Source organism: Dermochelys coriacea, chromosome 2 (genome assembly GCF_009764565.3).
Source record: "Dermochelys coriacea isolate rDerCor1 chromosome 2, rDerCor1.pri.v4, whole genome shotgun sequence".
Taxonomy (NCBI): domain Eukaryota; kingdom Metazoa; phylum Chordata; order Testudines; family Dermochelyidae; genus Dermochelys; species Dermochelys coriacea.
The window spans coordinates 229,074,428-229,098,059 of NC_050069.1; the positions used below are offsets into that span (position 1 = coordinate 229,074,428).

General features: G+C 39.5%; 1 protein-coding gene across 3 annotated transcripts in view; it reads right to left on the reverse strand.

Moving 5' to 3' along the window:
• The window catches only part of LOC119851057 (ATP-dependent translocase ABCB1-like), an 89,618-nt gene that overhangs the window by 14,748 nt on the left and 51,238 nt on the right, over positions 1 to 23,632 (reverse strand). For all 3 annotated transcript variants that reach the window (XM_038390257.2, XM_038390256.2, XM_043509379.1), the window contains 9 exons: positions 22,434 to 22,595; positions 21,062 to 21,217; positions 19,796 to 19,939; positions 13,770 to 13,874; positions 10,492 to 10,569; positions 7,708 to 7,791; positions 6,583 to 6,786; positions 2,488 to 2,588; positions 1,292 to 1,432 (listed from right to left, as the gene is read on the reverse strand). In XM_038390257.2, coding sequence (XP_038246185.1) covers positions 1,292 to 1,432; positions 2,488 to 2,588; positions 6,583 to 6,786; positions 7,708 to 7,791; positions 10,492 to 10,569; positions 13,770 to 13,874; positions 19,796 to 19,939; positions 21,062 to 21,217; positions 22,434 to 22,595 — 1,175 coding nt within the window. The remainder of the gene's footprint in view (positions 1 to 1,291; positions 1,433 to 2,487; positions 2,589 to 6,582; positions 6,787 to 7,707; positions 7,792 to 10,491; positions 10,570 to 13,769; positions 13,875 to 19,795; positions 19,940 to 21,061; positions 21,218 to 22,433; positions 22,596 to 23,632) is intronic.

The following is a 23,632-nucleotide window of genomic DNA, read 5'->3' on the forward strand; positions in this document are numbered from 1 at the left end:
GAGCCTGCAGAGCCAGAGCTAGGTGTTATGGGAGAAACTGAAAGCCACCGAGCAGGCCTTGCGGATAGCACAAAACAATGCAGAGGTGCAGAGGGAAATTCAGAGACATCATGGAGCAGAATGGCAAGTTGCTCTTCCTGGTAGAAAATCTGAGGCAGGAGAGGCATGTCCGGTGGGCACAGCTGTGGGGGAAGCAAGGAAGGTAATTCTCCTGCCCAAGGCAGTTGGTCTTAAGGGGGAAGAGTGTCTGATGGGGCATTCCCCCCCCACACACAGACCTGTAAGGGGTTAATGGAGCGAGGGGCAGTCAATCAGGGCCTGGCAGCCCATATAAGAAAAGCTGCAGGGCAGAGCAGGGTCAGTTGCTCCCTGAAGCTCAAGGAGAGAGAACTGACTGCTTTGCAGGTGGAAGAAAGCTAGCACCCTGGACAGAGAAGTAAGGGAGAGCTCCTGGCTGACTGCTAAGACTGGCACGCAGAGGCCATGAGGTAAGGGTGAAGACTGTGCTGAGGAAGTAGCCCAGGGACATGTACTGAGCAGTTGGAGGGGACGCAGCACATGGCTGCCATCTACAGCGTCCCTGGGCCAGGACCTGGAGTAGTGGGCAAGCATGGCGAGTCCCACTCTGTCACACCAAGTCACTCAGACCCTGATCTTGCATGTAGGTGTGCACTGCAGCAACCAACAGCAGGCACTTGCAGAATCAACACCATATGAGCTCTCAGTGCCCCACCTGTAAAATGGGGATACCAATAATACTTTCCTCACATGCCTTTTTTCGTCTTTTCTATTTTTTGACTACAAACAGTCTGATAGACTCTAGCTAGCCACGTATAGCATCTAGCACAATAGGGCTCCAATCTCATTTGGGGCCTGTAGGCACTTCACTAACACACACCAGAAAGGCTGACTACTGAAGCCAAAATTATAATGTTAAGTATTAGCCATAATTTCAAAATACTCCCTCAACTATTTCTATTTAGTCCTTCCTTAAAAGCCAGTACACAACATTTGAGACAAGGCAATACCAATGTCTACCAGCATTCCATATATAATTAAATGAAGGGCCCAGTTGACATGTTTACTAGGAGCATTGCAACTTGGAAAGATAACACAAAAGTTATCGATCCTAATTCGAGATGAAGGCCAGTGCTGCAGGTCAATATGTAGACGAACAATGGTTTATGTATTGTTCTTCTAGTCCTCCTGCTTTTACCTTCATAAGGTTATCCCCCAATATATAAACACCTTCCCCTGTATGGGCAAAAAGAAATTGCAAAAAGACACTTACAAAAACACACTTTTAAACTCCATGTATCCATTTCCCACTAGATAGGCACCAAACCGAAAACATGCAGCATAAGTAAAATACATAATTGCTTGTGTAAGGCCAAAACTAAATCCAAAGATATGTGCCTTCTTCACAGAATTTCTGTAACAAAGAATAAGTAGTGTCATAATATATACATAAATACTAAAAGTAAAATACAGTTATGTCTGAGAGTCCTTCACTTCCATTGGACTTCAGTTGGAATTGCAAGTGCTCAGTACTTTGGGATGAGGTCATTCCCCAACCTCTGCAGGACTGGGCCCTAAAACAGTATTCTTATGTTTTAGGATCCCATCTGCCTGCAAAAATAAATAAAATAAAAAAAATCAAAAGATGGGTAGGGGAAGAAATCACTATAGCTGTGATCCCAAACACATCTGATAGAAGCAATTGTTGTCCTACCCTATAGGGTCTGAACACTATTGTGTTTAAAATTATTTTATAAACCTCGGTACGATTACCAGTTTCAAGGCTTTTAATTAAACATTTTTGAAATTGTACAACCTCGCAGCACATGAAGAAAACTAACAAGTCCTGATTCTGCAGGGAGCAAAACTAATCCCAGTAGAGCAGTATACTGTTTTGTTTTGCCTTGAGCACCAACCAAACCTTTGTCAACCATAATATGATGCTTTATATTGCCTGTATTGTTAGGCTGATGAAATAGCTTAACTGCTCAATGATCTACTATTGAAGTTACTATACAATTTTAGAACTTGCTCTTTCAGTCCTTACCAATGCAAAATTCCACTGGCTTTAATAAGAGTTTTGCCTGAGTATACAATGCAGAAGTGCACATACACACACGAAACAGGACTCCTAATTGCAAGAATTGCTAAATGAAATGCTCAATTTCCAGAACATAGTTTCAAGAGAAGTAAAACTCATGAGGACATACCAGGTACTGCAACAGCAAATACCAATACCACCATAGAGGGTGTAAAGGAAAAATCTCATTTAAAGAAAAGAACAGAAACAACTATGGTTACGATTTGCTTCAAACAAACACAAGCAAATATAAATTGTATATTGTTAACTGGGTTTGACATAGATTTTGTGATACACCAGCAGAGAATAAATTGTTTTAGTCTTAGTGAAAATTTACATTTAATTCTAAAAAAAGTTTGATTTTTTTTTAAAAAGTTTATATCTATTACCTATATGGTCCTTTCAAATTTTGTCCATACATAAATTCAAATTTTCTTTCCTGGGTCAAAGTAACAACAGTTCGAATATTTTCTATGGCTTCAGCAGCAATCTGTAATAGAGAGCATATGCTCATTAACAGAAAAATAAGATCACACTGCAATTTCTAATTCTGACCTGGTAAAAAGAGCTTGGGATAAATGCTATAAAAATCACAAAAAATTAAATTAAATAGTAACCAGTGAGTATGAGTGCTCATTTCTACACAGCCTGATTTTCAAAAGGTAAACGCTCAGAATTTTCTGAAAAATCAACCTTGAAGGAGTCCCAAATTGGATAACCAATATTACTACTCACTTTCAAAAAATTAGGGAAGCTTTTCAAAGGCACAAATGGCAGTTTGGCACCTCCTATTGACTTTGTGCCTTTGAAAATCTTCCTTTGAGGCTATAATAAATAAAACCGGGTGGGATTTTCATAAGTGGCTAAAGGACTTAGGCACCCAACATCTATTGAAAGGGGACTTGGCTGATTAGTCCCCTAGATACTTGTGTGATTAATTAAAAATTCCTATTATGCAGAGGAAAACTAATTTCATAAAACAAACGGTAATTTCTGAATAATCAGTGAGGCTGGTTTGTATTGCTTCTGTATTCTGCAATCATGTAAGCAAAAGGACATTTCCTTTTTAATTAAATTTATTCTTAATTAAATCTGTATAATTGCTCATTTATCAAATTAGCTTATTTTAACAGTGACAAAGCTTAGTAACCCACTGAAGACTTCAGGGCTCAAATCAAAGGCCTCCTACACTAAACAAAAGTTAAATACTCATTTCAGTTATCTTTCATCCTTCAGCTGGATAAGACAATGGACGATAAAAGCTACAGTTTAACTGGTACATTCCCTCATTGGAGTTTTTCCCTAAATAAAAGCAGAATTGCCTAGATCAACTAGACATAAGACTATGCAGTGACAAAATAGTTTAACGTAAGGGCTAGAAATGGAAAGTGTTACTCAACAGGCTCCTATCTAAAATAAAATTTAGACAGCCAAGTCCAATATCAGTATCCTATGCGAAGGGGCCTATTGGAAATTTGCACCTCTTTGAAAGGCTTCTCTGAGAAGTCACTCAAAAAATGCATTAATGGGGCTTCATCTTTCAAACACTCCAGATCAAATTTGGTCAGCTTAGAAAATATATATTATATATATATATTTTTACTTCTAACTGCCAACCCTGTAAACTCATCCTTGGTTCTGAGTTTTTTCTGGTTTATGCCTTTGTAAGCAGGTCTGAATGAGCTCTCCCCTGACATCTAGTGATGAGCTGGGGAAGAGGACTCTAGGAGCTGACCTTGTTTCCATGGACTCATCCACTCGGTGTAGGTGAGCAGCAGGATAAAGCTGCTTTGCCCAAATGACCACTTTTGGTGGGTGTTAGATTGCAAGTCAGTTATTGGGTGCAGGGGTAAAAGGCTTGTTATCCTTGTTGTGTGAATCAAAGGCAGCAGAACTGTGCTTGGCATGCCCTGATTGAGGGGTTCATCCTCAACTGAACTGCACTTGCTAAGCTGGGGGTGCCAAAATCTAGTAGAGATGAGAGAGGATGTGGTCAGGTTTTTGTACTTGGGTGGTGTGGGCTCTGCCTAAGGGTCCTAGACATCCTTTGACTCCCCTTCTCCATTGCGTAATGACAGAGCTGATTAACACTCAATTTTGAGTCTTTTGTTGCAGATCAATAGAGCTGAAATCACTGAAAACCAGGTCTAAGCATTAGACCTGCTATGGGACAGTGTCTCTGATGAGAGAAGCTGCCAGCCTGCACTAGCAGTGAGGCTCCCCTACCAACAGCTGCAATCACTGAGAGCTGAAATCACAGAGATGTGTTAGGTGGGACCTCAAAACATCTTGAGCCAAGTGGATGGTGGAGTGGCGTTACAAGTGGTGGCTCATTCGGGATACCAACTGGGAAGTCTCTGAAGCTCGGGACACTTCCTCAGCTAGGGGAAAGTTTGTAATCCATGCTTGCTTAGTGTGGCACTCTGTGCCCCTCTGGTGGCAGATAGACCAGCTACAGATTGATGAGCCTGCTACAGCCTTGGCTAAGATCGATGCGTCATAGCTTATGCAGTAGAGGCTCATGAATGCAGCACCAAAGGTTCCAGGTTTGATCCCGGCTGACAATGACTAGAGTCCATTGGCATTACACATTATCAGTAACCCGGACTCAGCTGAAGTTCATTGTAGTTGTAGCGAAGGTGCCGTTGAAATGCACACCTCTGTATGCCTCCAGGTCAAGAATCTTCAGTTAGAACTTAATTAACAATTCTTTTGACAATGAATAAGGCAGAAAATAATGTAACAGATTTGTCTACTGGCTGTACATACAACTCTTGTGAGCAAGGAAAAATTTAGGTGAAAGCCACACATGGCTAAGAAATTAATGTTTAAACCATGGGGTTCATGTGAACTATGTTTTGTCGCTAGCTCTACCAGTCGCTTTTGTGACATTGGGGAAGTCTCCTCAATACTCTGCCAGTTTCCTATCCTGTACAATGGTGATAGTTACTTACCTCGAAGAAGTACTGCGAGACATAATGTGTTAGTTTGTAAAGTTCTTGTAAAGCCTCAGAAAGCAGTTGCTATAGAAGAGCAAAGTATTATTTCTTGTAAATATAAGATAGGTAGCAGGGATGACTTGAATCCCCTCAGCTATTTGTTAAAATGTCTCTGGAGGAAGGGTTAACAGATGAATACCCTTAACAAGTCTCAGGCACAATATTCCAGGAAATATTAATTGTTTGGCTATCTGACCTTGCAGAGAAACCACTCTAGAGAAATGTACAACAAAAATCCTGTCATTGACAGTAAACTGAGATTGATCTTTTTGTTTATGTGAAAAAGCCTACAGGAAACTTTGGAGAATCCACAAAAAACATGTTCTGGTGGCTTGGAAGGACAGAAACCCCTTCTGAGCAGCTTTCCTGTCAATATGACATGAAGCAAGGAAAGAGAAACTGAACAAGACTTATTATGTCCAGAGCCTTTAGTTGAAGTTCTCTCCTTCTCAACTCTGTGGGATCACAGTAGGATGGTAGGAAGGGGAGCATAGAAGAGGCAGAAGATATCTAGGCTATGAAACATGCTAAGGTACATGTTAACACTGACAGAAGTGCTCATAAAGGGTATTTCTACACTTTGAGCAGCTCAAGGAAACATACTAATGCTAGCTCTGATTGAGCTAACACACTAAAAATAGAGTGTAGTCACAGCAGTGTAAGCAGCAGGAGGGGCTAACTGTCCCAACTGCATGCCTGTCAGACACTTGGCATGTATTCAGGATGGCTAGCCCCTCCCACTGCTCATACTACCATGGCTACACTATTTTTAGCATGCTAGCTCAATCAGCACTAGAGCAAATATGTTTTCTCAAGCTGGGACTCACACCCCAAAGAAAGTGTAGGCATACCTAGAGAGCTATCCTTGGGTGCAAAGTTAGGACCCTCAAACTCTTAAGAGGTTAGGAACAGAGAAGTGATAGAATGGCTGCCCTGTTCCTAAAGGAGTTTTGGCATTTAGTTACTCACACCTCTTTCAACTTTTCCTTTCAAATATTTCTTTAAACACTTTTTTCAATTTTTGTTTTCCTTTTCCACACAGGAAAGGACAGAATGAAAAGAGGAACCGATGGGCAGTATTAGTTATACTGTCATTATATTATACATTCTTGCTTGGTGAAGATGTACATACAGTTTCACACAGGTAGAGATAAGATGGAAAAAAGGGGAGATGTGTGGCAAGCTGAAGAGATGAAATAACAAAAAAAAGAGGCTAGAAAAGAAAGAAGGGAAGGGCAAAAAAATAAAGAGGTATGTGATCCTAAGAGCTTAGCATATTCTGTGTGTTACCACACTGTAAATATCAATTAATAGTATATGTTGATGTATCTGCTAGATATGAAGCTCAAAACATCTAAAAAGAATAGAAAACAATGCAGAGTTCAACTTCCCTAAGAAAGAATATATTCTTGATCCATTACTAAGCCCTGTTAAACACGACTGTAAAGTAGAATATAAAAAGAGATGAACTTCACTGGAACCCACCTTTCCTGCATCTTCCAGTTGTTCTTTATCCTTTTTTGCATGTCCAGACAACATTTTCATTTCAATGATTCCTGCTATAGCAATGACTGGCACAATGACTAAAATCAAAAGGGTCAGCTGCCAGCCATAGACGAATGCTACAATAATTCCAGTTCCAAGGTTAGCTATGTTTTGGGCAATTAAAGCCAGTCTGGCACCTGTAGCCTAGAATAAAACCCAAATAAAACAACTGTATTCCATAATTTTTTTTATAAAGCAATAACATAGAAATTAGACATGAAAAATACTTTTGAACTAGACCATCTCTAGAAACCACGATTATTCCCCAAAGTATTATCTAGTCTAGTTCAACATGTCTCCAAAGTTGGAGTTTCTGAATATCCTTTGGAAGATTACTCCACCATCTAGATTGCCTTCTTCTGTTGTCTTCTGCTGCTGATCCATTTCTCTCTCCAGTTTCCATATGATCACTTCAGATTCTAAACTGTAATTTATAAACTCTGCTAAAAAAAAAAAAAGCTAAACAGGGAGTTTATAAATCTCATTTTTGCATTTACAACTATAACTTCAAATCTGCCAGGAACATGCAATTGCCTAACTGATGGAGTGGAAGTTCGAACCAACTATTTTTAGTCCAAATCACTTAAATCCTAATACAGCAAAACACTTAAACATGTGCTTAACTTTTAAGCATGTGAGTAGTTCCACTGAAAACACTGACTACTAAAATCCTTAAAGTCAAGCACAACCTTAAATGTTTTGTTGGATTGGAGCCTTAGATACTATGGTCATAGGTGCTACATACACACCTAATGAGATTAAATAGATAACTTTAAACAGAGTCCTTGAATAAATAAATTCATAGTTAATTGGATTCATAGGGGAGATAACAGCACAGAACAGTAATAAGATTATAAGCACTAATAGTTTACTAGATTATATTGCAAATATATATAATATCTATCATAAAATACATTGGTGTGACACCCCTAACCTTTCAATAAATAGTAAGTTTTCAATTGTCACCAATTTGGATTTTTATTTGCTTCATGGCAATCCTTAGTGCAACATTACTATATGCCAACCCAAACGTGAAAAATGCCAAAACAAAAGTATATTACATACTCCTTTCACTTGTGAGGCATCATTAGCAAGTCTTGTAGTTAATGCCCCAGTGCTGTTTTTAGGGTCATCAAACCAGCTGATGTCCTACAAAATGACATGAAAACATGTTTAGTAGGATCTGAAAAACTGTAGTTAACTTTCCATAAACCGCAAATAAAACAAATGAAAAATTAGGGCTGCAAAAAGATGATCAATTTCAATTTGGATTATAAGAGGAGTGCATGGAGTTTTCGTTTAGATTTAATCAGTTTCTTAACCCTGATTGTGTAAAACTTGTCAGAGTGCAAATATTTTATAACTCAATATGAGTAAATTAATTGAAGCTGTAAATGCCAGTAATTTACACTGACAACAATAGCATTGTGTTTTCTCATGCTAACTGCAATTTCAGCAGGTATCATCTATGTAAATGGATTGGGCATGATTTATTTTTGGTAATCAGGTCAGCACAGAATATTAAGGTTATGAAATTTGCCACCTTGATGAGTATAGTTTGAAAGTGACAGTCTCACTGAATGTAAAGATTATTAAAGATTATTACTCAGATTAAATGTGGCATTTCTTCTCTGAAGTAGCTAAGACAAGTCTGTTAGGTGGTCTACCATATAATAAACTGCTGTGACATCTACAAAACACAAGATGAGTCTGCCCTGAAAAGTCTGAATTTTGAATGCTGCTGGCAAATCTTTGTGGTGTCAGAACATCTGTAATGTGTCTATGCAAAGCTAGAAAATTAATTAGAACACCTGTACCAAAACTTGAAAACAGTACCCTACTACATTCTGCAGAAAGGGCTAATCAATCATATTATTTTACATCTCTGAAGCAACATGGGTTAATATGTTTAGGGTATTAATTAGGTAATGATTTTAAAGCACTTTGAAGGTGATTGCTCCTGAGTGAAATGGAAAAACATACTAATGCAAGATTAAGGTGATATACTTAAACACCAGAAAAGTCAGAAAATGTAAAAGTTAAAATTTTCACAGGAACATTTCATCCACATTACATATTAATTAATTGAAAACAAATTCCTGATCCTGAATCACTTGAAGCGCATGCATAACTTTAGTCATATGACTGCACTATTTGCAAGATGTGGTCCTTTTGTGCAATGATTACAGCTGGAAGAAAATTTTCAGTCAAATAGTAAATTCACCAAAAAGTGCAGTTACAATACAGGTAAGTAACCAGGTTTTTTTTAGGATGGACACTATTCACTAATACAAGTCAAATTGGTTGAATAGTTTCAGATGAATAAATAATGCGGGGAGGAATGAAAATGTCACACTATTTCATTTTGAAATGTCATTTTGAAGCAATGTATGAAAGGTTTTGTTCAACCTGAATGAAAATTCAGTTTTGGCCAGAAAAATCATCCATTCAGCTCTAGTAATAATGTGTATGAGCTAAAATTCCTCTGTGAAGCTTAACTTTTACGTTTCCTGACTTTGTTTAAAAGTATATAACCCTGCATAGAACAAACATTAGCTTTACATTGCTTTTGCATTAAAAAAAATAAATTAAATTTAAAAATAAATAAATACATAAAATAAACTGCCTACGCAAGTTACAATTTAATATGGTGCCGTGTAGCCCTTGAAGTTCACTGCACATTCAGATGAGTGGAAAAAGCTGTGGAAAAAGCTTGCTGAAGTGACTGGGATGAGGAACGGGTGGGCTTAAAGAGAAGCAACTACAAGAAAAAGCAACAGATGGTAGCAGCAACAGAAAAATATATATAGGTCCGAATTTTGGCTGCCTTTGAGCAGATGCATTAGAAGAAGGAGAGCTTACAGGGAATCCCTTACCTCCAGTACATCTGTGTTCAAAGCTGTCAGAAAGCTGCAGGCAGTGCCTTCTGAACACAAAGGGTGAAACTAGCAGAACCACACAATCAAAAAGGGCTGGCATGGCAGATAAAGGGCATAGGCAGGGTCCTTCTCCTTGCTGCTCATTGGCTAGCAACTGGAGGCTGGTACAGTGGGAGTGCATGCTTTCAGTTTTTAAAAAGTCCTGCTGCTCAGCGTGCTATCACCAGTATCTCCAGATAGCATTAGGCCTCCTGCTATTCTATGAACTGATACAATGACTTCTGTAATATGGGAGTTCCATAGGATTTCTCCACTTATTGGGCCTAACTTTTAAGAAGGCCTTGACTCAGTCTATTTTTGTGAGTGCAGTCAGATATGTACATTTTATCATCCACAATAATTGTGGATCCCAATATGTCAGTGCATTTATCTGGAGGTACAAAACTTCATACTTAGAACAAGAGTCTGAATTTCAGAATCAGGCTCCTAGAATGCACATTATGCTCTGAGTAGAGTGACCAGATGTCCCTCTAAAAATAGGGACAGTCCCAATATTTGGGGCTTTGTCTTTTATAGGTGCCTACTACCCCACACTTCTTGTCCTGATTTTTCACAGTTACTGTCTGGTCACCCTAGCTCTGAGTCATACCGTTAGGCCATGTCAACACTCAAAAGCTGCTCTGATTTAACTAAAGCCAACCCCCTTGTGCAGACACTCTTAAATTGGTTCAAAAGTGCCTCATATGACTTGAGCTAAAAATCAATGCAAGTCTTTCTTAAACTGATTTGAATGTCCACACAAGGGGATTGCACTTAAATTATTTTTAGAAACTGATTTAAATAATTAAATAAATCAGTGCAGTTGTTTGTGTAGACAAGGTCATAAGATGACTTGAAACTTTAAGGTATTTTAAACACCTAAACATGGATATATAAAAACTCTGGAAAGCTAAATACATATTAATCTTACCTGTCTAAGCATTGCTTTAAATGTCATGAATCGAAGCCTCATTGTAAGGATCTCTCCAGCTTTGCCAAACGTGAAACCCTTTGAGAAGAAACAGTGATTATTACATAATTACAACTATTTTGACATCATCACATAAGCACATGAATATCTGTATCTACATGGGCAAAAACATTTTATAGATTGCAAAATATTTTAGCTATAAACAATTAAACTTTTAAAAAAGACAGTTACTACTTGTGAGGGATAGCAGATTTAGAGCACAGGGATTGAAGTCCTTCATTTCTAAATTTAATAAGTGCAAAGCAAAGGCACATTTTCCTACATTGCTCCATTAATGTGCTTCAAGGAGCAATTTTTTAATCACAACTACATGGGTCAGTGACTTCAAGGTAAAAAGCTCGGGGTGAAATCCTGGCCCATTGGAGTCAATGGCAAATTTCCCATCAACTTCAGTGGAGTCCGGATTTCACTCTCAGTGCTCCATTACAAGTCACCTAAGCCATCTAGTCCTAACACATCAACAATGCTTGGTAATCAGCTAAACTTATTTTTAGTCAGAAGCACGAATCAGTGTAATGTCATAGGAAGTAAGTGATAAATGGGACCATGAGAATGAAAATGATGGGGACAGAGGTTATTGCCACTTTTTCTGTCATGACATTAACTATTGTCAGTAGCATTGTCGTCATAATTTTGCTCATTACCACACTTTCTACAACTGCAGCCAAGAAACATCTCTGCAAATCTACTGCAAATATTTGTTCTCAGACTCTACTGAAAACGTTTCTACAGCTGACAAATTTTATAGTATTTTAGTATAAAACCTGGACACAACTATATATTAGTTCCTCTATATGATAAAGAGAAATTACTATGGCACTTTTATAGTGAACAAATTTATTTTTCTAGTTTTAAATTGTTGGAAACTATACAGTAATGAAGTAAAAAAAAAATACCACAATTATGTAACTTTAAAAAAAAGAACTGAACACATTTAAATGTACATCTTAGCATGCATACTGTATAAACATCTTATGAAATAGATAAGTCTTTGTATTAATTTCTTCTCACTTGTTTGGGAGTGCCAGATCACAATACATTTCTATCATTCATATGTTTAATTTACAACATCATCCCCACATTTATAAAAATGATAACTATTGCAGGTCAAACTTATTTTTGTATATACATACATATACACATACATACATACATACATATACACATACATACATATATATACACACAAACATACATATATATATATACACATATATATATACAAACACACATATATACACACATACACATATATACACACACACACACACACACAGTTAAATTTTCAAGACTCAGGCTCTATGCTGCATCCATATATAAAGACATGTTTATAAACAAAATGGGCAATTGCACCAACAGATACCTGCTTGTGCATGAATATACCCGTTTTCTAAACATACACATGCTAACATGTGTTCAGATACTTTGTAGGTGAAACTTTAGCATCACGTTTTGAAAATGTAGCCCATTCTCTATTTAAAAAAAAAATCTCGATAAGGGCCAAATTTCAAAACATCATCTCTTAATTTATACCCATATAATTTCTACCATGGTTGCAGTCAAATACTCCAGTAAGGACTGGGGACCTATTATGCTAGGCACTGTACAAATATCAAGGAAGAGAGAGTCCCCGTCCCAAAAAGTTTAGAATCTACGGCTCTCCTCATGCAAGTTGTTGTTTTTGGGGAGACCCCTGAATCTGCACACAACCCCATTGATTTCAATTAGTTTTTAGTGCTCAAGATGGGCAAAGAGGTTCACCTTTGCAATCCATACTAATGGATCAGGGACTAAGAAAGTAAACAATTTAGGAATGCTGAGCGTTTCAGGTGAGAAACATGTAGACTTTTTAGATACATTTGTCATGGGATGAATCGAACCCAGGCAGGCTTGGCAGTTAATGTAGGAACTGCCAACCAATGCTGACTGGCAGCCTCAGAGCAGCTGGAAAAATAAAAGCTGAAAAGCAGAGGGACCAGCAGGTCAGAGAATGAGGTTCTATCACTAAGATGGTGAGATGCTGCCCCAGAGTGACAATGTCCCAGAAAAGGGATGACCAGAGCCACAGGCTGTAGAAGCCTAAAGAACCAAGGAGGTAGTAAGCTCAGGACACAGAGGAAGACTTGTGGCAGAATGAGGGCCCTGAACTGGAACCCAATGGAGTGGGTGGGCCTGGCTTCCCCTACCTATCCCTTAAGGGGACTTAAGGGGCCTGAAACTCCTTTGGCTCTTGAGGGTGAGGGCCAGATAATCCCTGCCAAACAAAGGGAAGCCCAGTGGGACAGAAATTAAGGTTCTTGCCTCCAGAACAGGACTATACAGACTCAGATGAGAAAGGGAGACTGACCACCCCTCCAATCTGAGCAGACTCTTCACAGTGCCCTGTCTGTCCAAAGGGGGGCACTGACATGCTTAGTTCCTGGGGCTGTGACACTGAAGCCGTCTGTAGCTAGAAGGTGGTGGGAAAGTAAACACCAATGCAGAGGTCTCTGGCTAGTTTGTGGGTGCAGCAGGGGCAGAAGCCAGTGGGGCCCAACTGCACCCTCTTACAAAGGCCACCCCTCAACCTCTCCTTTCTTGCAGGTGCCACAGAAGAGAGGGACTTGAGGTTGGATTTGAAAAAAAAAAGAGTAGAGGCCCTGCAGATCCTTTTAGAAAAGGCACTCCATGTGTAAGTTTCAGCCTGGAAGAAGGTGCAATGGTGGATGTGTAGAAGTGGACAGGTGATTTGACAAAGCTGGCATCAGTGATTGAAGTCTGTTGCACCTGACTAAAGATGTTTGTGCAAATCAGGTGTACACACACACACACACACACACACACACACACGTCTGACTTATACATGAACATGGCAGTTTCCAGACAGGTGGGAAAATGTTTGCGTGCACAATTTTGCATGTGGAAGTTTAGAGACTATTTTTGAAAATGTGGCCATAAGAATTTAACTCATTACAATGAGGGAACCATCCTGTGGTGAAAAAAAAAGTATTACATTACAATATTAGATTAATATCTGAGGAATTTACCTCTATATATAGTCTTATATTAAGAGCACAATATAACCTCCACATGCACTTTAAGTCCACTTGGTACTAGAAGTGTACCATCAATTATTTTTCTCTTATGTGATTCAAATACATTGAATGCTTAATATCTTTAGATCTAGTTTCTGAAATAATGTGAACAATTATATTAAAGGGCAAAACAATAAAGCCTACCTGCAGGAAAAAAGTAACAAAAGAAATTATCCCAATTACTAAAAATAGCAGTGAATACAAGTTGCTCTTGTTTCTTACAATGGTCTTGTCTGGTTCTGCAAAAACCTATAGAGAGAATTCAAAGTTAATTTTATTTAATTATGTACAAATCTTCCTATATTATATTGTTGTATTTACTCATACCCATAGAGTGCTTGAACTAGGGGTACTGGGGGCAGAACCTCCGACTTAAAGTAGTAATAACCAAATACATGGTTTCTGCTTTCAGCACCCCCCCCCCATAAAAATTGTTCCAACGCCCCAGCACACCCATGTACAATTAAATGTGATTAAAGGGATAACAGGTACATTTGATATTGGACCAAGATTTTTTTCTAGATGTTTGCAAGTTTCATCTAATTCTTCAGATTTCTTCCAAATGAATTATTCACTGCTACTTTCCAAAATAACCACTCAGAATCAGCAACCTAATACAAACGAGCAAGCCCTGCATTAACAAACAATAGGTGAAAGTGACATCTGCACAAGGTCTGTGCACTGCTTAACTCATTCATATTCTTTTTGTCACCAAGACCTTGATTCTTTATAGCTTAAAGGTGAAACTGGTAGGGGAGAAATGTGGAAACTTATGAATATAATTTATTAAACTTGTGTGGACATGTGAATTTATTAAGATAATGTTCATAAGGATAAACATCTGTGTAATTTGAATTTTTTCTCAGTTCTTCTATATTAATGACAAAATCCATTTTTAAAAATGGGATTAAATGGTGCATAAACCTTGTTTGGACATTTTTCACAGTGATGAATTTCACCATACATGCATTTGTGGCTTCGACACAACTTTTTATAAAAATAGATTTCTATGTTAAGTTTCCAGGCATTTATTAAACTCAACAGCAAATTAACAAAATGAGATAAATTCTGAATACCTTAGTATCCTTTCAAGCCCCACAGGTACCTCATTTAAAAACTAGGTTCATAGTTTTCAATATAGTACTATTTACGTAACATGTATTTTCTGCATTTTTCTCCTTTTAAAAAATTACTTTAGATGGATGTAAGCAGATGCCATATTGCTCAGAATTTCATCTGCTTCTACTACATATTCCTCACTTGAAATCATAATCCTTTGTGACAGTTATCACTACAGCAGCAAGCTGATGTCAGCAAAGAGGAATAAGATATCCAGTGAGGAATAAGAAATACATGATCCAGGAGTTCATTCATGTGCTATTAGTATTAAAAATACAAAGAAATTTTAAAAAATCCCAGAAAATATAGAATGTGTCAGCAGGATTTTTTTTAAAAAAAAAAAGAGTTCCAGGAGGCATCACTAGCTTTAAAATTAGTTAAATAAGTATAAATTTTCAAAAATAAATATACCCCAAAAAAGGAAGCAAAGCACCAGGATATAGTTAGGATAGGCTAAACAAGTACAAGTTATTCCAAATGGGGTTGGTATTTGTGGTTTGGAATTCAGACATACAATGGATGAGAGCAGTGATTGCGAGGACGATGAGGGAAATTCATTCCAGAGCGTATGGCTGGCACAAGCAGTTGACTATTCGGGCTTTATATGGATTAAGTGAATTTCACTGAAAGAAAGCAAATCCATACTCTCAGATAGTCAATTCGGAGGCCTATAACCCTAACGTGCATTAACATTTATCTGCTCTTGACTTTCATGAGCAGAATCTGGATAAATTAGTATATCGTGCTTGTATCATCATCATGTATTTGCCTTGTCCCAATATTTAAATGTTTGCCTTTAGTAAAACAATAGGCCTGTATGATCCCTAACAGTGTTGGGTCCTTGCCAGGCTTGCAGAGTAATGAAATTTAACACTTCCAGAAGTGCATCTTCTGGAAAAATACTTAAGTATTTCTAGCAATGGAAGTCTGAGGTCATCGTTAAATCTTTTATCAAGAGCTATGGGGGCCTGCCTGCATTTTGTTGTTGAGGCAGGTAATGTATCGCTCCTGCCATTATCTCACTTTTCTATCTACCTCAGTCAGAAATTCTCATTTATTCAGAAAAGCTCCAGTTTGCCATGCTTTATTGCTCATGCCTGAGTTTTGATATAATTTAGGAGATTTAAAGAATTGTATTCTATCAGTGGCTTGCAAAAAAGAGTCAAATGAGAAATTGAAAATACTCATTGGGTTTAGCTTACTGAAAAAGAATTTTTTAAAAAAATTAATGCTTTGAGAAAAAAAGTCCTTTAATTTATATTTCCTCAATTATTTCCCCTCTCCCTGATGACAAACTCTTTAACATTGCACTGACACAGACATAGGTTGGAAGAACAGGACTGAAATAGATCTGTCATCTTTCCTCAGGGATATTTCCTACTGTTGTCTGTATCAAAGACTGAAGGATGACACAGGTGCAGTACTCTTTTCCCAAATGGCAGCTACCCATCAGATAACAGCTTATATCAGTGGAATAGAAAATAAAACAAGTCACTTGATTTCTATTTCTGATCTAGACATTGTTAAAGAGCCTGGTTTCTGACATCTTTATTTTCTGGTACTATAAACTCAAGAGCACAGTGATTCAGTTACCCACTGTACAATTACTCCTTCTACCAAGAAGGGTTTCCCTTCTTCTCCTCCTCATTTACATCATGCAGTTGTTTTTGTTTTGCTTTATTTCGGGACACTGTTCTCTTTCTGGGCCAGATTATGGTTTAGCTCTACAGATGCACAAGTGGGAGAGACGGGGTAAGTGTGGGTCATAGCTGAGCCTCATTGCACAGCAAGAGGGGGAACATATACCGCGTCTTTGCAGTATGTATTCCCCAGGAGAAATTTTGGATGAGTCAACTAGAATTTCTCCTGAAGCATCTCCTGCACCAGAGACCAAAGCCCTGAGGTAAGTGGGAAAGCGGGATACCGGGAGGAAGCACAGGCAGGAATGTCTGAGAGGGGAGGGCTCCTGCCTCATACTGGGAATGAGGGGCGATCAACAGGTTATCTCAAGTGCTTATATACAAATGCACAAAGCCTTGGAAACAAGCAGGGAGAACTGGAGGTCCTGGTGATGTCAAGGAATTATGACGTGATTGGAATAACAGAGACTTGGTGGGATAACTCACATGACTGGAGTACAGTCATGGATGGTTATAAACTGTTCAGGAAGGACAGGCAGGGCAGAAAAGGTGGGGGAGTAGCACTGTATGTAAGGGAGCAGTATGACTGCTCAGAGCTCCGGTACGAAACTGTGGAAAAACCTGAGTGTCTCTGGATTAAGTTTAGAAGTGTGTGCAACAAGAGTGATGTCATGGTGGGAGTCTGCTATAGACCACCGGACCAGGGGGATGAGGTGGATGAGGCTTTCTTCCGGCAACTCACGGAAGCTACTAGATCGCATGCCCTGATTCTCATGGGTGACTTTAATTTTCCTGATATCTGCTGGGAGAGCAATACAGCGGTGCATAGACAATCCAGGAAGTTTTTGGAAAGCGTAGGGGACAATTTCCTGGTGCAAGTGCTAGGGGAGCCAACTAGGGGGAGCGCTTTTCTTGACCTGCTGCTCACAAACCGGGTAGAATTAGTGGGGGAAGCAAAAGTGGATGGGAATCTGGGAGGCAGTGACCATGAGTTGGTTGAGTTCAGGATCCTGACGCAGGGAAGAAAGGTAAGCAGCAGGATACGGACCCTGGACTTCAGGAAAGCAGACTTTGACTCCCTCAGGGAACAGATGGCCAGGATCCCCTGGGGGACTAACATGAAAGGGAAGGGAGTCCAGGAGAGCTGGCTGTATTTCAAGGAATCCCTGTTGAGGTTACAGGGACAAACCATCCCGATGAGTCGAAAGAATAGTAAATATGGCAGGCGACCAGCTTGGCTTAATGGTGAAATCCTAGTGGATCTTAAACATAAAAAAGAAGCTTACAAGAAGTGGAAGGTTGGACATATGACCAGGGAAGAGTATAAAAATATTGCTCGGGCATGTAGGAAAGATATCAGGAGGGCCAAATCGCACCTGGAGCTGCAGCTAGCAAGAGATGTCAAGAGTAACAAGAAGGGTTTCTTCAGGTATGTTGGCAACAAGAAGAAAGCCAAGGAAAGTGTGGGCCCCTTACTGAATGAGGGAGGCAAGCTAGTGACAGAGGATGTGGAAAAAGCTAATGTACTCAATGCTTTTTTTGCCTCTGTTTTCACTAACAAGGTCAGCTCCCAGACTGCTGTGCTGGGCATCACAAAATGGGGAATAGATGGCCAGCCCTCTGTAGAGATAGAGGTGGTTAGGGACTATTTAGAAAAGCTGGACGTGCACAAGTCCATGGGGCCGGACGAATTGCATCCGAGAGTGCTGAAGGAATTGGCGGCTGTGATTGCAGAGCCCTTGGCCATTATCTTTGAAAACTCGTGGCGAACGGGGGAAGTCCCGGATGACTGGAAAAAGGCTAATGTAGTGCCCATCTTTAAAAAAGGGAAGAAGGAGGATCCTGGGAACTACAGGCCAGTCAGCCTCACCTCAGTCCCTGGAAAAATCATGGAGCAGGTCCTCAAAGAATCAATCCTGAAGCACTTAGAGGAGAGGAAAGTGATCAGGAACAGTCAGCATGGATTCACCAAGGGAAGGTCATGCCTGACTAATCTAATCGCCTTTTATGATGAGATTACTGGTTCTGTGGATGAAGGGAAAGCAGTGGATGTATTGTTTCTTGACTTTAGCAAAGCTTTTGACACGGTCTCCCACAGCATTCTTGTCAGCAAGTTAAGGAAGTATGGGCTGGATGAATGCACTATAAGGTGGGTAGAAAGCTGGCTAGATTGTTGGGCTCAACGGGTAGTGATCAATGGCTCCATGTCTAGTTGGCAGCCGGTGTCAAGTGGAGTGCCCCAGGGGTCGGTCCTGGGGCCCGTTTTGTTCAATATCTTCATAAATGATCTGGAGGATGGTGTGGATTGCACTCTCAGCAAATTTGCGGATGATACTAAACTGGGAGGAGTGGTAGATACGCTGGAGGGGAGGGATAGGATACAGAAGGACCTAGACAAATTGGAGGATTGGGCCAAAAGAAATCTAATGAGGTTCAATAAGGATAAATGCAGGGTCCTGCACTTAGGATGGAAGAATCCAATGCACCGCTACAGACTAGGGACCGAATGGCTCGGCAGCAGTTCTGCGGAAAAGGACCTAGGGGTGACAGTGGACGAGAAGCTGGATATGAGTCAGCAGTGTGCCCTTGTTGCCAAGAAGGCCAATGGCATTTTGGGATGTATAAGTAGGGGCATAGCGAGCAGATCGTGGGACGTGATCGTTCCCCTCTATTCGACACTGGTGAGGCCTCATCTGGAGTACTGTGTCCAGTTTTGGGCCCCACACTACAGGAAGGATGTGGATAAATTGGAAAGAGTACAACGAAGGGCAACAAAAATGATTAGGGGTCTAGAGCACATGACTTATGAGGAGAGGCTGAGGGAGCTGGGATTGTTTAGTCTGCAGAAGAGAAGAATGAGGGGGGATTTGATAGCTGCTTTCAACTACCTGAAAGGGGGTTTCAAAGAGGATGGCTCTAGACTGTTCTCAATGGTAGCAGATGACAGAACGAGGAGTAATGGTCTCAAGTTGCAATGGGGGAGGTTTAGATTGGATATTAGGAAAAACTTTTTCACTAAGAGGGTGGTGAAACACTGGAATGCGTTACCTAGGGAGGTGGTAGAATCTCCTTCCTTAGAGGTTTTTAAGGTCAGGCTTGACAAAGCCCTGGCTGGGATGATTTAACTGGGACTTGGTCCTGCTTTGAGCAGGGGGTTGGACTAGATGACCTTCTGGGGTCCCTTCCAACCCTGATATTCTATGATTCTAAGACATCTTCCCCCCATCACCTACTCCTGAGTTTCCTAATGCAGGTGTCTGTGTTAAGGCACAGTTTAGATGTTGGTGTGTAGACCCCAAGTAAAAATTGTAAAATTTCTCAGTTTAGTGTAAAGAAACTGAAGTGTAGGTGGGAATCAAAGTCAAAGTTAAGAGTGGGTGATACAAAATATGCAATAAACTATGAACTTACCCCTATAATTTCTGAAAATATTATTGCAAATGCAGGTTGTAAAGCTCCATTGATAATTGCAGAAAGAGTTCCTACTACAAAGTAAGGCCATTCAGTTTTGTTCAGCTTCATAACTTTCAGAAATGAAACTGGAGGCACTTCATCCTAGAATATATGAATCATTAGAACAATTATGTAACACATCAGGGATTGGGGGGGAGGGGAAGAAGGCATGTGGATAGTCAATTAGATACTCCCAGCTTCCATCCCTGGGTACCCAAAACTACTTGCTTTTTAAACACAACTCATGAATTATATGCAGTAATTCAGTCTGTTACTCAGTACACAATATTAATACCCGAAAGAGACTTGTTCTAACAACACCTGTATATTAATTCTGACGATCACATTTTGAAACTTATCCTGCAGGGCTTACACACGAAATTCCTAATCTTCAGCAAGGTTGCACAGATAAAAGGTGCAAGGTTAGGACCACTTTGTTTTTGCCAATGCATTTGGTGGTATTTGGTGGATCTGACTGGATTATTCATTCTGAACAATTTGTTTTTATTATCCACAACTAGATCATCATTTTTACTACACGTTTGTTATGCAAACAAGTCAGCCTACGGATCACAAAGTGTTTGTAGCAAGTATGAATTCAATTATATGATAATCAGAATTTACTAGGTGAACTGTGTGAATGATTACATGGTTTTGTTTCTGCTCCATAGACTATATGATATAACCTATATAGGCTGCTTCATGCAATTCTGTTTCATAATTTAACCAATTTCTTTTCATGAGCTATGGACCTAAATTCTTTCCATAAACTTTTACACAAACCAAAGCCTCAGTTTGTTTGTTTGTTGGTATGAATGTTCACATTTAGTTAAGCCAAAGAGGTTATGAATATGACCAGATCAAAATGTGATTCAGAATTTACATATTTGTTCCAAATATTTTGCCCCCCACATTCACTCAGGTCTCAGTACTTCTGTACTCTAACTCATCAACAAGCATCCTTATTTGTTTTTAATCACATCAGATTTTGATCCACTCTTTGTATGCCATGTTTGCATATTAACATTATTACTTTCCCTTAAGCAAGAGCCTCCCTCTTCTCCTATCCCAGACTGAGTGAGCTCTCTACAGACTTGGCATTTTCTTATGCATTAGGTGGGATAATCACTTCTAATCTGAATATTACTGTCCCACTAAGGAAACAAAGGATACTAGATGCAGCATAATAAAATATATATATATATTTCCAGCAGAGACGCATACAGGTTGAACAGTTTTCACATCAAGGCCATCATCCTGTATTTCTGACTTTTTGGTGCTTTTTCGAGTCGATCTCCTTCTCAAGCTATTTCCTGTTGATTCTTTCAGTGCCACTTTGGTGGTTCCAGCTTCTTCTGACTGAACTTCAGTTCCTATTGTCTGAAATAGAGTACAATAGTATGCTAAGAAAATATAATAATTTGGAAGTTCAAGATATTAAACTCAAGAGTAGCCAAAACCACTGTTAACTAAATGGAATAATGATCAGATCTGAACGATATCTGGTACTCTAGTGGTTATAAAACATTGACTGTACTTCTGAAGATCCCCTCTAGACTTGTAGCCTGGTTCTTCCATTCTTACTCATTCAGAGTAGAATCTAACCCCTCAAGGATACAATGAGACAATTTGTTGAATAAAGTGCTGTTTATTGAGCTTGTTTGTTTGCATTGAGTTCCATTACACTGTTCTCTTAGGCTTTGTCTATATTGAACTTGGTTGGCAAAACCTTTGTCATTCAGGTGTGTTAACACACCTACACAGGCTGAATGACAAAAGTTTTACTGACGAAAAGCATCAGTGTGAATAGCGCTTTGTTGGCAGGAAGTTTTTTTTGTTGGCAGGAGAGCTTTCTCCTGCCGACAAGCAGCAGCTACACTGAGCACCTTTTAGCAGTACAGCTGTAGCGGCACAGCGGTGTCACTAAAAGCAAGGCAGTGTAGACAAAGCCTTTAGTATAAAGAAGACTTTAAAATGGGTGTAAACCAGTTATACCCATGTTAAGACCATTTCCATTGTCAGAGTGGCATAGACGAGCCTTAATGTAAATGAGAATCCGGCTCATTGTTAGTAAAGTTGGCAGAAGTGAGTTCTCAGTGGGCAAACTTCCAAATACTGAAGGAAAGCAAAAGCTCCCAACTAGTGCAGAACTCTGAAAATTCTGGATGCAAGAGATAAAGAGGATGAAGAAGATGGACCAGATTTAAAACAAATTTCTAGAGCCAGATTCAGAGGTATGGATAAGTTCAATAGATGGCTAAGGATTCAGAGTATTGATCAGAGCTAGCTCTGGACACAATTTGTCTTTACTTTTCCTCAGGTAATTTTTGTCATCTCTAATCCAATATTCTTGGAATTTTGGAGGCCAAAAGTCCTGACTCTTTTCCATTTATTTGCACTGATCCTGTGCATATTTTTTTGAGCTTTCCCAGTTCTGCAATTTAGTGTTCTTCTGTCTCAAGCAAGACTTCCTACACTTTCCGCTACAGGTTTCATTGTTGACAAAATGTTGTGAGGTTGGGGCTCCGACAATCATATATGATATCAGCAACACAGAACATGATGAAACTTAGAAGACTGGTCACAGGAAAATTACCTGCATGTTTACAAGTTTGCAGTAAATTCCGTTTGTTTTCATCAGTTCATGATGGGTCCCTTGTTCTGTGATGACTCCATCTTCAAATGCAGCTATAAGATCTGCATTTCGGACTGTAGACAAACGATGAGCTATTACAATGGTGGTGCGGCCTTCTCTAGCCTAGAAATGGCACAAAAGTAGATTTAATGACTACATGTACCTAAAGATTTTTTATCTTCAGTGTAGAGCCAGTTGAAATATTTTGACTGAAATTTTCCCATTGTAAATTGTGGCTGTCAAATTTCAATTTTCTGAATAGGTAAACTGAAACAAAAAGCAGTTTAAACATTTCAAAATGAATTTTGTTTCAAATGTAGATCAGAAACAATCTTGTTTCAATATTTCAAAATACTCCTTTTTGATCAAAAATATCTAAAGTTTCTGCATCAACATTGCCAATTCAAAACATGTTTTGGAATTTTGATGTTTCAACTTTTTGTTCTAATTCAAAACAAAATAATTTTGAAAGCTTGAGGTTTCCAGGGAAAGGAAAACGTGCATTTTCCTAAAGCTCTACTTCAAAGCACTTTACAAACATTAACTAATTGAATTCTAAAGCCCTTATTTTGCAACCCTTACTCAGCCTAATGTGACACAGTTCCTCCTCTACCTTGGTGGGTCTTGGGCTTATTGGTGGATTTGCTCGCCTTGGAGCTTCATGGCAGCCCTCAACTTGGCAGTTTTTCTGAACCCAGTCGACTCCTCCTGCGTCTGACCAGGAGTTGGGAGGTGTGTGTGTGTGGGGGGGGGGGAAACCCGGGCCCGCCCTCTACTCTGGGTTACAGCCCGGGGCCCTTTGGAATGCAGCTGTCTAGAGTGCCTCCTGGAACAGCTGTGCAACAGCTACAACTCCCTGGGCTACTTCCCCATGGCCTCCTCCCAATACCTTCTTTATTCTCACCATAAGACCTTCCTCCTGGTGTCTGATAATGCTTTTGTACTCCTCAGTCCTCCAACAGTCAGAGTTCTCACTCTCAGCTCTAAGTGCATCTTGTTCCCCACTCCTCACACGCGCACCACAAACTGAAGTGAGCTCCTTTTTAAAACTCAGATGCCCTGATTAGCCTGCCTTAATCGATTCCAACAGCTTCTTGATTGCCTGCAGATGTTCAAATCAGCCTTAATTGTCTCCAGAAGGTTTCTGATTGTTCTGGAAT